Source organism: Xyrauchen texanus, chromosome 44 (genome assembly GCF_025860055.1).
Source record: "Xyrauchen texanus isolate HMW12.3.18 chromosome 44, RBS_HiC_50CHRs, whole genome shotgun sequence".
Taxonomy (NCBI): domain Eukaryota; kingdom Metazoa; phylum Chordata; class Actinopteri; order Cypriniformes; family Catostomidae; genus Xyrauchen; species Xyrauchen texanus.
The window spans coordinates 29,916,465-29,933,493 of record NC_068319.1 but is presented as its reverse complement, the minus strand read 5'-3'; the positions used below and the strand labels follow the sequence as shown (position 1 = coordinate 29,933,493).

The 17,029-nt window shown below is 37.9% G+C and overlaps 2 protein-coding genes across 2 annotated transcripts in view; both read right to left on the bottom strand.

Moving 5' to 3' along the window:
* Positions 1 to 1,841: 1,841 nt before the first annotated feature.
* Positions 1,842 to 7,648, bottom strand: LOC127636928 (nuclear factor interleukin-3-regulated protein-like). Its single transcript, XM_052117727.1, has 2 exons — positions 7,500 to 7,648; positions 1,842 to 3,681 (listed from the first exon to the last, which is right to left on the bottom strand). The coding sequence occupies exon 2, from the start codon at positions 3,573 to 3,575 to the stop codon at positions 2,163 to 2,165; it is 1,413 nt and encodes a 470-aa protein (XP_051973687.1). The 5' UTR covers positions 3,576 to 3,681; positions 7,500 to 7,648; the 3' UTR covers positions 1,842 to 2,162.
* Positions 7,649 to 13,074: 5,426 nt separating this feature from the next.
* Positions 13,075 to 17,029, bottom strand: part of ror2 (receptor tyrosine kinase-like orphan receptor 2) — a 166,107-nt gene continuing 162,152 nt past the window's right edge. Inside the window, exons 8-9 of the mRNA XM_052117725.1 lie at positions 16,300 to 16,505; positions 13,075 to 15,397 (exon numbers count right to left, since the gene is read on the bottom strand). Coding sequence (XP_051973685.1) covers positions 13,970 to 15,397; positions 16,300 to 16,505 — 1,634 coding nt within the window. The 3' untranslated portion in view covers positions 13,075 to 13,969. The remainder of the gene's footprint in view (positions 15,398 to 16,299; positions 16,506 to 17,029) is intronic.

The window sequence follows — 17,029 nt, the reverse complement described above, 5'->3', positions numbered from 1 at the left end:
AAACTGTGAGGCATACCTGGATGACATTGTCGTTTGTTCATCTGACTGGGAGCAGCATCTAACAAATCTGTATTCAGTTTTTCATCGACTAAGTGATGCATCGCTTACATTAAATCTTGCTAAATGTGAGTTTGGTAAAGCTGTTGTGACATACCTTGGGAAATGTGTGGGTCAAGGGCAAGTGCGTCCTGTTAATACAAAAGTTGAGTGTATTATTGATTTTCCCGCTCCTAAAACGAAACGAGAGTTGCGCCGCTTCTTGGGAATGACCGGGTATTACCGTGCTTTTTGCAAGAACTTTGCTGAAGTTGCATCACCCCTTACCAACTTACTGAGTCAATCTAGAGTGTTTGAGTGGACTTCAGAGTGTCAGTCAGCTTTTGATGCGGTTAAAACGTTGCTGTGTAGTGCCCCAGTTCTATCAGCTCCAAATTTTTCACAACCATTTAAATTGGAAGTGGATGCGAGTGAGGTGGGAGCAGGGGCAGTTCTTATTCAGGAGGATGCTGTGGGAATTGATCACCCGGTATGTTATTTTTCAAGGAAATTTACGAAATCGCAGCAACATTATAGCACAATCGAGAAAGAGGCTCTTGCGCTGTTGCTTTCACTCCAGCATTTCGAAATTTATCTTGATGCTTGTAATGTCCCTATCCTGGTGTATACTGACCATAATCCCCTGGTTTTTCTTTTTCGATTGTCAAATTCGAATCAAAGACTGATGCGCTGGTCTTTGTTGATACAAGGTTTTAACTTGGAAATTCGGCACAAGAAGGGGTGTGAAAATATACTTGCTGATGCCTTGTCACGTGCGCCATGTTAATTTGGGGGTTAAGAATTGTTTTGGTGGTTACAAATAATAATTTGTAATTTTAAGGGTGGGGGTGTTACGGTTGTGACGTAATGCAGCTATGTTGTTTTTGCTGTTGTTGCTGCTGTCTCCTTCTCCTTTAGGATTGGTCCTGGATCTAATGCAACGCTATGGGTGGTTGGATCAGAGAAGAGGCTTGGACTATAAATTCCCCGGAATTTCTGTAGAGGGTGCTCTCTGCCTCTTTGATTGCCCCGGTGTTGTACTGTGTGTTTGTTAGCCGGTGAAAATGTAGCCCAATCGTGTGATTTTATGTGCTCTTAGCTTGTGTTAGCAGAGTATGGTGTAACTACTTTGATACTGTGTGATTTGTACCTAGCACATCAGTGCCCCGTGATCGTATTTGTATGTTTATGATTAATTTGAGAAGCCGTAGGGGGTGAGTGCCTTGTTTTCTTTGTAGGCCGAAAGGCCGTTATTTTTCTCCTGGTTATTGTGCTAGTTAAGGAGATAGGGTATTTCATTGTATGTTTTGTTCTTTTTTTTTGATTCACAGGAAAGGTAGTTTTCGTGGGAAAGTTAGTTCTGGTTGGTTTATTGTTTTGGCATTTGCTCACCCCTGAAGATCTTGCTTCTACTTTTTTTTCCTTGCTTGTTTGATTCTTTGATTCTGTATTTTCAATATATTGTTTTATGAATGTCAATATAAGACGGCCCTGAAAACAACTCAGAGGGCAAGAAAATAGCAATAAACTCAAGCTAACTAAAGGAATTGGTTTTGTTGTTTATGTTACACCCTGACCTAGACCAGGGATCGTAACAGTACCAAGAGTGGACGCTGCATAATTCCTAAAAGTGTAACACATACTTCAATAAAATAAATGGTTTCAAGTTTCAATTATAATAAAGTGTTTGCTCAAAAATAAATAAAATTACTCTTCTGTTTTCACTAATAATAGTAATTGTGTAATACTGTATACCGTGATATTTTCTGAGACAGTTATCATACCGTGAAAATCTCATACCGTTGCAACCCTAGTTCTGATATACTTGACAAGATGTGTGAGATAGGGAAAGACAAAAATAATTCAGTGCTTATGTACATTTATTGTAAAAAAACAAAAAACAACGTACAATAAATTTGAAAAGTTAACATTAATTTTACATTAACAGTAGCCCCATTTTTGGCTTCTTGGCTACAAATGGAGTCATCAAGAAGACACGCCAAACTACAACAGTAAGTGCAAAAAAAACATTCTTCTCAATGAAGTGCAACCATTTGACACCATAACAACCGCACAATGCAGTAGCAAACACAGTGGAAAACAGCTGTTGTGCAAATAGAGGAAACTCAGTTAGAGAAACATCCTTTCGATACAGAGTCAAATTCAGTAGTGCTTTTGATGGACTCAATTACAGACCCCTGCCGTTTTGTAATCAGTCTTTTCAAGGAGGTCTCTTCTGCTGACAGATCGGCAATGCCCTGTTTCAAGAACAAGTTCTTAGAATCAGAGTTAGTATAGGAGTCGCTTTGAAGGACAACAATGAGTTTTTTAGGAATAGGTCCTGGTGAGTCTGGACAAAGCCGGTGATTGCAGCTAGCTGGTGTCTCCCGTTGATCTTTGTTCCATTCCTTAGGCTGGTGGTTCCAGTCCTGAACATTGTTCACCTGCAAAGACAATGGGCTAAGAGATGATTGAATGTACTCAGGTGTAGCAAACCGTCCCATTTGGTACAATCCACTTGCAGACATGTCAATGGGAGAGAAGGACTTGCCCGATGATTCATAGTCAGGATCAATAGCCTCCACTTTGATCTGGATGGCTCGTGCTTTGATCCTCAATTTGTGGGGCAAAGCTGATGCGCTGGAATCCGGCACTTTGAGGGTCGAGACTATCACACTTTTTGTGTTAACATTGGATGGAACTGGACCTTTTGGGACCTGCTGTTCATCCTCTCCATCCGAAGACTTGCTTATGGCACCATCGTCGCCATCAGACATTCGTGGTGAATTGTTAGACGATCTGGTAAGTTGCAAGAATGGAGATGGCTGGGAGAAGCTTCCAGCAAAAGGGCTACTAAGGTAACTCCTGTACAGTTCATATGGACTGGTCCTGTCTTTTGCATAACTGCAAGTTTCCAGGGGTTCTCGTTTGATGATATCGGGAGTTCGGGAAATATTTATAAGTGGGCTCCCCTGGGTCACCGCGCTTAAGTCGGACCCATCAGAAATAGAGCTGTGAGGTGAATGCTTAATCACCGATATGCAACTGCTACTCAGTCGCACTGGCTCCAGTTCTCTTGGGTAGGAACCATTGGTGGCACTTGGCATGACAAAATCTTGGTAGAGTGCTGCAGTGGAACTTGTAATTTCCTGCACCTCCTTGGTGTAAGCTGCTGAGCTCACTAGGCCAAACTTGAGTTTCAGTGACAGCAGCTCAGCTTTCAGTGATGCATTCTCTTCACCTAGGGCCATGAGCTTGTTCTCCAACACCATATCATTGAGCCGGCGCTTTTCACGTGAGCGCTTTGCTGCTTCATTGTTTTTGCGCCTTCTCTCCCAGTATAGGATATCTTTCTTCTCATCTGGGATGAATTCACGTTTTCTGCGACAGGTGGTAGACTTGGACTTAAAGGGCAGGGTGGACAGCTTGTGGTTAATAAGATCCCTGTCTGCCCCTTGCAAAGCAACAGCCTGCATCAAGGCATCCTCTCCACCGTAGGGCTCTTTCTTAATTGCCTGCATTTTACACAATGTAGTCATCAAGATGGCATAAGCTCATTAGTTGACTTAGTGGAAACTTTTCATCGTAAACCCAGTGCTATAGAAGTCATGTGTGTCCTCTTTGTGAAGAAAATTTCTTCTAGATCTAGTGAGAGAAAAACAGAAACCATACTTAGACACATCTTACAAGATAGCACAATTAACAACATGAACTATTTATAAAATATATTGTCACTAGCTAGGTTTTTATCTATACATTGTTTTGCACTTTTTTCATACGAATAGCATAAAAAATGCTTCATGAAAACACCAAAATGCAAATAAAATCTCCAAAATGTACATACAAAACGGACACACTCTCTTGAGGTGCTTAACTTTTTTTTTTCAATAAGAAGACATGAACATAAACTATGATGGAAAAACATTTACTGAATATATTCCTATAGAATTTATAAAGGAATGTAGATACACTTAAAAAAAGTTACGTAACTTTGCATCAACAAGCCATGTGAATACAAAATTCGCTCAGAGAATATAATTAATATTAGCACGTAACATCTCAAATATTGCTCTGTTGTCAAAGTTATAGGCTAACATCATTATGCTTTCTTTCTCAGACATATTGGCATCTGCCACATTGTTATGATCCCAAATCATCAAATAGCCTCTAAATGGATTGGAAAGTCATTCTGACATTCCATGGCCATGGATAACCTGAAAATAGCAGAGGGGGGTGTTTAAGTGATTTTTATGCCTGGAAAAGTCTGAATATATTGTTTCTAGTTCTGATCTAAAAATATATATATATATATATATATATATATATATATATATATATATATATATATATATACATACACATTCATATACTGGGAGACTGGTCAGGATTGAAGGAAAGCTGAATGCAGCAAAATACAGAGATATCCTTCAAGAAAACCTGGTCCTGAGTGCTCAGAACCTCAGACTGGGCCGAAGGCACACAGCCAAGACAACACAAGAGTGTTTTAGGGACAACTCTGTGAATGTCCTTGAGTGTCCCAGCCAAAGACCGAAAGAAAAGGAAATTAATTGGTCAGAAGGTGAAGGAACCTGCTCTGATATAAAAATCAAGAGATTGCACTGATTTTACAGCAATGAAGCCTATGTAGTGAAGTGAACTTGTTAATAAGGTTAAACTTGAGTGTGTGGTGTCTCAAGAGCAAGCCTTGAAAATAAAGTTTTACCAAAAAGTTAAAACTAAAATGGTTCAGTTTTAATTTATATAAACGGTGTGACTACTTGTATTATCCTTTCTCAACCTTTGTAGACAGATTGGATGAGTCAGGCCTAAAGACTCTCTTTACTCCCATTACCGTACTGTATTGTGCAGTGTGCATTAATCAGTGCTTTTTAACTTAAACATTACAGTCTATGGCATATTTCTTCAATTGGGTGTTGAGATTCAGTAGCTCAACAAGTGAAGAAATGTGCTAAAGTTTATCAAGGTTTGCTGTGCTGTGCACAATCATCAACACACATGACACAGTGCATTAGCACTCATAAACACGCAATGGGTGTCGAGATTTTTCAGGTTGTTTCTCGCCAAAATCCAATGTATGCCTTCAGATTACTTGGAATATGATGCACAAATTGCATGGACTACTTTTACTTTAGGACATGATAGTGAGTAATTATGAAAGAATGTTCATGTTTGGTTGAAATATTAGCTATGTTTCTATCCAAGTTGCAGATTTAATATACGTGAAAAAACATCAAATCACAAAAACAATGTGTGAATAAAGCCGCATTTCCCTCTTGTGTTCAAAAGAACAAAATCATCACTTCTGGAGAAATGGTAGCCACTGTGACTTTTATTAAAACAATAATCGCAGTTTAGAGAATGCAGACAAAACACTAGAAGAACGGTGTATCATGTCTGGGAGCAACAGCGTGTCACAAAGTTCTGGGAGCACTATGTTCCTCCTTATGTCTTTGCCGTGCGGATCTGCCGTTTATTTTTCAAAAGTGTCAATAAACCTGCTCTTTGGCACAGCTCAAGTTTGTAATAGACTTTTTTGCTCTGTAAACGTGGGCTTTGGATTTTCAGGACACTGTTATTTCAGGATGGTCAGAGCAACATTTCAGATGCAATGATTGGTCCTCTGGTTAGTCCAGTTATTAATTAAGTTTTTTTGCACATTTTGGAGATTTTTTTTGGCATCTTGGTGTTTCCGTCCTGCAGTTTTTATGTGATGTCACAAAATGTGCTTAGAATATGTGTATGGAAACCTAGCTATTGACATTCAAGCAAAATGAGGCATTTTGGAGTTGCTGAAGGAAGAGATTGAATTAGTATGCATTCCTGACACTTATCTGTGATTTTGTGATTTTAGTGCCACTTAATGAATACCTATTCTTAAAAAAAAAAGAAGAAAGTGGCAGGAACTTTTAAACGTTTGCACCTTAATAATATGCATGTTGAACTGTTCTATCAAACAGCCATTTCCAAATTATGCAATTCCAATGTTGCCCCATGATGTCACCATTTGAGGCTGGTGGTGCTGTGATGAAACAAATCATGTTTTCAACATTAAGGGCTTTTATAATGTGCCCATGATTAAATCGAAATATGTAAACAGTTTCTAAGAAGTACATTTTTAGAGGCCATTATATGAGTTAAAATCGTTGCAAGGAACAAATCTGAAAATCGGTATGTAACTAGCTGGCGATGACCTTCAATGTGCAGTTCAAACAAATGTTACAATTGTTAACATTACACCCCCCAGAAGTGTGGTTGACTAACTGTAAACACAATGTAAACAGATCGGGTCAGGTTTGAAGTTTGGCTCTGAGCAGGGAACAAAGGAATGCGACCAACCATCATCGTCATCATCACACGTGGCTGAACAGAGTCAGAATAATTTTATCAATAAAAAGAGCGCTCGTGAAATGCGATATGGACACATTCCAACTCTGAAACAAGGCTTGTAATCTTTCTACTATAACGGTTTAATAAAACTAACTCTCTCTTGATGGTTATTATTATTTTTGATGCGCGGTACAGTTTTGGGATTTATCGTATGCGATAACAAGTTATTGTTTACGGTCTGGTGTGATTAAATGGCGCTTAAATATGCACTTGAATAAGGTAACCCCCTTAAAAAAGAAAAGAAAAGGCGTTTAATACATTCACCCCATCCCCAGTCAGGACTGTCTAATCTGCGCATGTGAAATGTTCACCTTAAAAACTGAATAAAGATAAATATATTTTCAGAATAAATATAATGGGTCATTAGGCATTAAAGAACACATTCCTGTTTTAATGTCGTGTCGTTCAGTTCTTTTTTGCCGTTTCATAAGTGTCAATGTCCCAGCTTCCGTCATTGTGTAAGGATAAAATCATCAGTCACTATTACACAATAAGTGCATGCAAGTACTCGTGTATTAAACGGGTAAAAAAAAAAACATTTAAAGCAATTATAGTGTGCGAATTGACTATTACAACTGTTGAATATCCCCAATATCATATTTTAGAATAAATGCAAAATATCAAATAAGTCTATTTCAAGTTAAGTTTAATTAAATTGAAATGCACATACATTCATTATTGACCTGTACCTACACAAAAAGCCTTATACACCCACGAATACTGGGTCACTGTTCCATGTCGTGTCCCAAAACACTTTATGCCCTTTGGTTTAAAAATACGACTGTCTCTGTACTATTCAATAATAATCATATTATTACAAAAGAGCACCTAAACATTTAAACGATTGCTGCATTGACCTACAGCAGTTTTGTTAATATGCCTGTTATGTTTTGAGAGGAAATAAAAGTAGGTATGGCGTACAAATGACACATAAACCACGTTGATAGTTGACCTACTGCGTTAATCTGTTATGGTTCAAATACCGGCAACAACACCCAAACGAGACCAATCCGTTCATATGTGTGCCTCGTAAAACAAAAAAGAAGAGCAATTACCTGTAATAAAAACCAGATCAGATGGAGGTCAGATATAATGTGTATGAAAACATTCAAAGCGATCAGAAGAGTTTCAGTGGTAATAAAATCCCATTTGAGGTATAACACTCGTAGGCTATTCCTCCTGTGCGTTTTCCTTGCTGGACTGACGACTGCCTCAAGGATTTGTGTTAGTAGGTCACTATAGAAGTGTATTGGCAGCGTTCATTGACAGACACATTTCGCAGCCAATTGAAATACAGCATCTTCCGATTTGAGCCAATGATTTGCTCCAAATCCGCAGTAAACGACTCCATTGTGAATGAACCTTGATCTGCTTTGATATACTGCAAGTTTATAAGACAGTTCAGAAAAACTTAGACCTGACCTAGTATATCAAATGCTTATAATATACCTGTTGAAAAAAAAAAATTCTCTAAGAGGCCCCAAAATACCTAGAAACTGCTTTCTAAGTGCTGAGCACGTGCATTATACGTATATTAAAAACATTATACTCAGCGTTTATTCTTACCTGTTATTAGGATATTATAATTATATGTAGCCTAGTAATATAGGCTAGGTATTAAACGCAGTATTTTATTATTTATGGTCACAATCTTAATATGCAAATTTGTTTATAACAAATTCATAGTGATTATAATTATTTCCATATATATATATATATATATATATATATATATATATATATATATATATATATATATATATATATATATATATAAAAACTGTAAATCCAGTTTTTAGCGATCAACATTGCATTACCTTGGGAGGCGGATTAATCCAGTTTGACACGCAGAAGACCTCTTCTGTTTGAAAGGAAACCACCTAGTGGTATCCAAAGAAAAAGTGCAAGGCCAAATGTCTACAAAGCTCTAAAATGATTCAACAGACTTACATGAAGGCATTCATACAACGCATTTTAAAGGACACGATCACACTGGAGTTTTATTAATTTCCTTTTGATAATTATTTTTTTCATTATCACTAAACTCACTCACAAAAAAAATTATAAATAAATGCTGAACTAGTTTATGTATTGTTGCATTTTCACCCCATTTCATTTATGACTGTTAATGGTCGATATGGTATAAGTGGTTTGAATATGATGCAACAAATTTTACTTACTGTAATTTAAGCAGAAGAACGTGCCCATGAACCAGATGACCTACATTAAATAAGATGCGTGTGCGCCATCTACAGTGGAATAGAAAAATAAAATATGAAACAACACTTGTTGAAGTAAACTTTCAAAAACGGGTTCCTATTAAAACCGAAGAAGCCTTTCAAATAAACTTACTTTTTTACCCCATAAAATAACATTGAGATTGTAATTTGACCACTTTTTTGTTTTCATATCTTTACCCATGTTCAAAGCAAAAGAGACCAAAACATTCCCTTGTTCACAAACAATATATTTTATTGGAAATTCATTATAATTAAAGATTCACAGTGCGAAACGATTTCTCTTGATTTAAACAAGAGCAGGTATTGCAAGACAGGTTCACCACTGGACTGTTGTAGTCCGACAGCCCAAGCATTTGACATGCATTAATTTTGTTGGTCCACTGGCAAGTGCTCGTTACATGACTGTACCTGCCCATTGGATGATAACACTCCAATAAATTGTTGCACGGCAATTTCTTATTATTAGCCGCGTGTCTGGGACATAGTATGAGACCAAATTGAAACCGAATTAAAATATTTTTTGGGGGGGGATATGTCATCGATCCACGATAATCGGAAAACGGGCAATGCGACAGACCGTGCAATGGTATCATTGTAGGGACAGGTAAATTCTTTGTATAACAGTCATTTCCCATGTCAATATGGTATTTAACAGCAACATCCATTAGATTACGGTGAACTGCAGACAGCGTAGCCTTTAACTTTTCATTTTTTCGACGAAGCTCGTCGGCACGCGTCTCCAGTTCTTCCATCCTTTTGCGCTGGCGAGACCTCTTCGCAGATTAATTGTTACGATTCCGCTTGAGCCAGTAATTACTGGCTTTCTGCTCATCAGGCGTAAATTATCTTTTCCGTCGCGTTCGGACGTTTGTGCGAAGGCCAGCAGGTGCGTACACACTGCCAGCGACTTTGTCGCTGCAGGTCGCCAGTGGCTGGCGGTGAAGTCGATAGTGGGTGTTCCCACTACTGGTTGCCCAGTAACGTTTATAAATTACATTCACGGATGTCATTCCATTGCTGTTGACAGCGAATCTCTTTTCTTGCCACTAAAAACAAACATTTTGGAGGGAAAAGACTAAATATAAATGGAATCAAAGATGAATGAGAAACAAGGCGTGCTGTTTGCCATAGCGGCTGTTTATTTGCGGCGAAAATGCAAATGCCGGTCTGTCTGGGTCCATAAAATCCCCGCGATCTCAGATACACCTTTCCACGCAGTATTTTTCTTAAAAATGTCCTTGTATGTGGGAATAGACATATCATAGAGCACTGGAAAATTTCTAACAGCAAGAATTAGCCTTTCATCCATCTTTCCGTTACTGCAGGATCTGAGAGAGAGAGAGAAGGATCACGTGAGCTCTCCCGTCGTCTCTCCTATTGGCTGTCGCTTCCGTTAGTCGCTCCAAAGTTGAAAGGTGTGTTCGACATCGGCTGCTGCTGGATGTAACCGATCTGCGAGAGTTGCCGCGTGCAGGCGGGGAGGATCTGCAAACGGAGATATGAAGCCGGACACGTTGTGGCTCCCGTAGTTTGCTGCAATTTCGTCAGTCATGGCAGATCACGTGGTGTTTGCTTGCTTTATCGCAGACGAGCTGGAAGCGATAGAAATTCCATTATTTTTGCATGACATTGGGCACAATGAGCAACGAAGGTGAGTTAAATGGTTAAATGTAATAAGTATCTATTTAAACAAATTACACATTATCAATTTAGTTTTAAAGTTACTATACCTAGAATCTGCAAATTATATGTTGAATAAAAATACTGTATCGAAAGTCTAAAGTCTTTGCAATGTATTACTGATGTAATGGGTGGCTTTTGTAATCAATAGCTGATACTTGCTCCATGACAGAAGAAAGGAACATTTGATCTGGGGGAATAAATGATAAATAAAACACTTGCACAAATCATTGCTGCCTTGTAATTATTTCACAGTTATGCGGTTTCCTTACCATTCTTCATCCTTTCAGCGATGTCATTGGAAACTGTTAGCATGACAACATTACCTTTGCTGTCTAACACATTAATGGTTACGTTGTCCATTTTGTTGTGTGTTACATAGGGTAGTGCAGGTTCTTTATATATCCTAAGGAACCATGGGACCATAGCCAACACCAGTTCCATTCATTATTACTAATAGTTAGCAACAAATGCAATTACCCTTTTAAGTCAACTTTCAGTTTTGGCTCAACATTAATTAGCAGTGATTTCCATTGTTTTCATGATTTAGTGATTAAGTAACTTTATGTATTAACCATGGATCATGGTATTAACACACTTTTGAGATGTGTGTATAAGTGGTGTTTTGGAAGGGGGTCTTCCAAAACAAGATAACATATTGGATATATACTTTAGCAGTTTGACATGGGTGTTTCTGCTAATACAAAATCATAAATGTAACCTATAAAAAAAAAAAAAAGGTTTCAGCAACAGGATTTACAGTACCCTCCAGATGAGCTCTTTTTAACATTTGAGACAAAACACCATTCATTTTCATATACAGAAAAGCACAATTATGTTGTATTTATATCTATTGTGATTTAGACCAACTCTTTGAAAGTGAACAGAATGTTGTACTGTTGTTAAGTTGAAGATATAGCAAGTTGTTAGCAGTTTGTTAACCACATGCAGGTGAAGTATGACCACAGCAAAATAAACTAGAGAATATGAAGAAACCATATGAACAAATGGAAGAACAATGTATTATGCATCATTTGTACAGAAGCATACATTTATGACCACATTAGATTGTCTGTTTTTAAGATTAACATTTGAGTTATTAAAAATGCTCATTTGAATAGGTTATGCAGCTGAATACTGTAAAAGGTCTGTATGAAAAAGAAAGTCATGCAAAATAAACATACACAAACCCTTTATTAACAATAAAGTAAATACAGTAATACAATATATAATAAATATGATTTTTAAGATAAAGACGACATAAAAAGGTATTGAACTGTTTTAAAAGTCGCAATAAACTTGAAACGTACGTCATCGGTGTTGTCAGTGAATCCGGCCAATCGTGGATCAGTTGTGTCGTCATCAGAACCTGTGCAGCTGCTCTTGAGAAGCTGCGCTGGCTGAGTCCTCCGGCTTCTCTCGAATCGCTCTCGCGGTTGATGGCATACACCACAGTCACATGGCGTCGGCGCTGTATCAAGTCGGACAACATTTCTAACCGGCATGCACTGCTTCAAGTCAGCCGCCGATCGGTCTGCGCAGAGCTGCATGAAGTCGAACAAGCCTGAACTTTTCTCAACTTTGTCGCGTCGCTGGACACGCCCACATCTAGCGCCAACGGTCGCGACAGCTCGTGTCGCCGGAAGTCGCTGTGCTCGCATTGAAAATGAATGGTATTGAGTCGCTGTCGCTGGCAGTGTGTACGCACCTTAAAATTGATACGCGACCTGGAAATCGCAGATACAGCCCACGTAGGTGTTGACATCTTATAGTCGTCTTTCCTCATCTGTTATGTGTTCCTATCAGAAGAAGTTTAAAACGATTTGCAGACTGTCTGACAAAAACGTATGAAGATTATATTAGATATCAGTTAATATTTCTGGACACGCCTTTCATGGGAAGGAGCATGAGATTATAACTCCTTCACATGCATTGGAGAACACAAGCAACCAGTACAGTAATTTACTTAACTGTATAGCATGACACAGTGACATTCATTTACATTAAGAGGACTGTTAGAATAACATTGAGTTATTCCTAACATTAAAGGATGGTTGTTAAGGGCATTGATGAACATCTGTTAAATGTGCCACACAACCATATGTAAAAAAGAATATCAATATACCTTTATCATACATGGCATATTCCCCTTTGATAGCCATGCATTAGTGGAAAATAAAACATAACAGGTTAACACATCTGCTAAATTGTCTGTAGCTATGTTGAAGTCAGATTAAGGTTCCATTTGTTAACTGTAGTTAAATATCTTAGTTAACATAAACTAACAATGAATAATGCTTTCACATAATTTATTAATCCTGGTTAATGTTAATTTCAACATATACTAATACATTTTTTTTTAAATAAAAGTTGAAAAAATTAGCATGAATGCATTATGAAATAACACGAACTAACAATGAACAATTTTAGAATGAATATAAATGTTATTTTATTTTTTATCAACGTTAACCAAGATTAATAAATGTTGTAAAAATAAATTGTTCATTGTTAGTTCATTATGTCAAATGCATTAGCTAATGGTAACAAATATAACCTTATTGTAAAGTGTTTTTACTCCCAAGTTTTCAATGTACATATTTTATATATCAGAGGTAAACCTGTTCTCTTATAATTGCAATATTAAGGGATTTTTTGTTTTTGTTTTTTGCAATTTCTAGAATCTAGCATCAATTTTATAGAAGTCGAGAAAACTTTGAAAGTAATATCATGTTATGTTTTACTTTATTGGATAGTCCATGTGTCTTGTTATACACAGTATATGGTTAATGTTTGTTAATTACATCTGGGTAGAAAGCAAGTATCTGGTTGATACAGTATGACTTTAAAGTAATACTACTGGCTAAATAAACCTGCCTGAAAATGAGACACATAGTAGAACAATACAAACCAGTTACAAATCAATTACATAAATTACAAATCTTTACAACAAGTATTCAATGTTTTAAAAAGCTATTTCTAAAACAGAGCATTCAAGTCTGTGCTCATCCATTTGTTTTATAGTTCCATATTGTGATCCATGGTGCAGTTTTCATCATGCAATGTCATCAAGCAAGATTTTTTTTTCCTGTAGTGGAGCTCAAAGCGTTAATCAAAAGAAAAACAAAAAAAAATGAAATAAAAACTAGAAATTTTGTTCTTATGTTAGTGGGAATGCAAGACGACCATAACTCTGCCTTAAGCAGTGTGGAAATTAACGTGATTGGGTACAGTAATAGATGTCCTTAATGAAAAGATGTTTCATGTTGCACAGCAACAGTGAGAACGTAAATTCTTCTGAATAGCTTTGCAACAATTCAAATATGAAACCAAGATGCTGTCTATGTATCATGTCTGCTCCTGAACCCAAAACAGAAGAGCTGAAAGCCAGATTCTTCATCAAACACTCAGAAAACCAACGCTCATGGGTAAAGCTGAGATTAATTTTAAAAGTACCATCTTCAAAAAAGAAAGCCCCATAAATAACAGCAAGTTCATGGGTTAATAACTGGTTCCCTTCACTTTTTTTTTTTTTTTAAACTGTTGCCAAACTGACAAAAATCACAGTTTACAGAATTGTTCTTTCTCATCAGATACAAAAGGTTGCCTTATGCTTCTGAGTTGACATCATTGTCCTCTGTCTGTGGACTGTCATTGTCCCCCAGGAGCTCTGTCTCAGGAACAGATAGGTCCTCATTGTGGAGACAATTTTGAGAGGCCCCATCAGCTATTTCCTCTTCGGTTGCCTTTTGCTCTTCGTTCATATGGGCTGCTTTTTCTGTGCCAGAACCATTGGACGGTGCAGTGGTGACGTAGCCAGTGCTGGTGGAGCCACTTCCGCTGTGGTGTGATCCAGCCTTGGCGATCATCTGGGGGTGCAACTGCTGTGGAGGCATCTGCATGGGGATCTGCATGGGATAGAAGTTTTGCAGGTACGAATAGGCAGGCACTGGCTGGTAGCCATTGACTGGGATGTAGAGCTGAGATGGCACCATTGGGCGCATCTGGCCCTTCATGGGCATGAACTGAGGCTGAGGAAAGGGGGATGCCTTTTTGGGACTAACATAGCGGGCATTGCTGATGTTACTGACGGGGCTCGTGCTGAGGGAGTTTGTCTGAGTGGTGTTGCTTGCCCCCGAGGTCTGCGCAGAGCTATTGTAGTTGGACAAGCTCTCCCAGGTGCGCAGACGTGCGTGAATGTCTTTGAAACGAGGCCTTCTCGCAGGGAACTCATTCCAGCACTCTAACATAAGTGTGTAAATCCAGGTCGGACAGTCATCTGGGCAGGAAAGCACTTGTCTGTTGCGTACCAACTCTATGACATCCTGGTTTGAATAGCCACAATAAGGTTGAAGGCCATAGCTGAATATCTCCCACAGCACCACGCCATAGGACCAGATGTCTGAATCAGTGGAGAATTTGCCATATAATATGGCTTCTGGGGACATCCAACGGATGGGGAAGGGACTAGTACCCATGAACTTGTAGTAGTCAGCAGAGTAGACTTCTCGAAACAGCCCAAGGTCCAGGATCTTCACATTGAGCTTATCGCAGACCAGGATGTTGCGAGTGGCCAGATCCTTGTGGACCACATGGTGGCTAGATAGATACTCCATTCCAGCTGCTATTTGTGAGACGATGTGTAGGAAATCTGCTTGTTCCAGGGTGGATTTGACCGTCTTGTCATCATCAGAGCTGCCCACATCTGAGTGGGGGGACCGCATGACCAGGAACTCGTGGAGGTCACCGTGTCCAGAGTAGCTGAAGATCATACTCATGGGCTGGTCTTTAGTCATCACGCCCAAAAGGCAGACAATATTGGGGTGCTGTAGGCGGGAACGGAGCATGGCCTCGTGGCGGAATTCCTCCCGCAGGGTACCTTCGTCCTTGTCTTTCACTGTCTTTATGACCACCACCTGGGTCTGTTCACCTGGGGCGGTACCATAGAGGTGACCTTTGTACACCTTGCCAAAACGGTCTTCTCCAAGCTCCTCCATGAATCGAACCGCAGACAGGTTGATTTCTCTCAGCTTTGCCTATGAAAGAAAATAAGACATTTAAAGTCTGTTTGCTCAGTTACACATTGAGCATAACAAAAGTTTGGCTAATAAAGAACTTTTGAAACTGAACTTTGGATAAAAAGCTACAATTATGGGAGAAGGTGTTACTTGTCATCCAGTTTTTCATTTTAGTTATATTTGTTTTTCTTTTGATGAAAATTTTCACATTTAGTCAATATTTCACCATGTCAATAATCATTTTAGTCAATTAGAGACTAATTTAATTTTAGTCAACAGAAATAACATTTTAGTTGACGTTAAGCAAAATTGCAAAAATATGATTCAAAATGTAACAGACCAAACTTTAACCAAATATAAAACATTTAGAATTATTTAAACATGTAATAAACATATTAAAGATAAATGAACAATGTGAGAAAACTGTACTCAAATAATAGCGTATAATGAATATACTGAAGTTTTAGCTCCTTTTTACAAGTAACTCTGTAGCGAATTCCTCACATTTTTGTCAGTTAAAGATATTGCTTTGTGTACAGCATTTTTAACGGAAGTTACCCATTTTGACTAACACTTAACTTTGTTCATGTTCACTTGATCATTTGCTTAGTTTGCTGTGATGTATGTTGTCAATTTATGTAAATTTTGTGGATACAGCGATTCATCTCACATATATAGAATGTGTCTGAGTGAGGTTATTAACCCATTAAGTTAATTGCACAGGTGTCATTCTTATCCTGCTCAATCTGGGAAATACCCATCATACTATGGTTGAATTATATGAAAAATTCTTTCTAGATTTTTCTTTCTTTAAAATACATACGTTGAAAAATAAATGAAAAAAAAAAAAACTCAAACATTTTAGTCAGTAATTTTATTGACAAGATTTACACTGTTTGGAGATGGTGGGAGAAAAGTACCTGATGCTTGTGCTGATTAAGAAGAGGCAGCTCCATTTCTTGACTTGGTGAGGTGGTGAGTTGTCGGCGAGTAGGCGTGTCAGCAGACTCCTTTTGTTTGTTGCGACACATACAGACCAAGAAGAATAAGCAGGCAATGACAAGAGGGGTGGCTATACTGGGAATTAAGATGTAAAGTATCTCCTTTTTCATTTTCTCTGGGGGTTCTGGCAAAAATGAAAAAATTGGTGTTACACATTTAGTAGCATTCAGTGACTATTTTCCCCACTTTATACAAACCAAGATATTTTAAGTAATATTTTGTTCAAAACAAGTTAAACTCAATCGACAGCATTTGTAGCATGATGTCACTTGCCACAGAAAATTATTTCGACTTGTCAGGCAGTCCTTCAACACTAAAATACACATTGTTTCAAAGTATAGCCAGAATATGTAAAATTATAAATTTTAACATGACTATAGTGTGATAAAATCTCTGTTCTACATGATGTGTATTATAATATAATATATATAATACTGGATATAACTTTACACTAATAAAGTTTATTAGTGTAAAGTTATATCCAGTATTATAACTTTGTTGCCATGACAACTCAATACCGATAAACCCCGAGCAATTATAATACACATCATACAGAACAGAGATTTTATCACACTAAAATCATGTTACATACAGTATAATGTTTATATCTTGTGGCTATACTTCTGAAACAATATGTATTTGAATGTT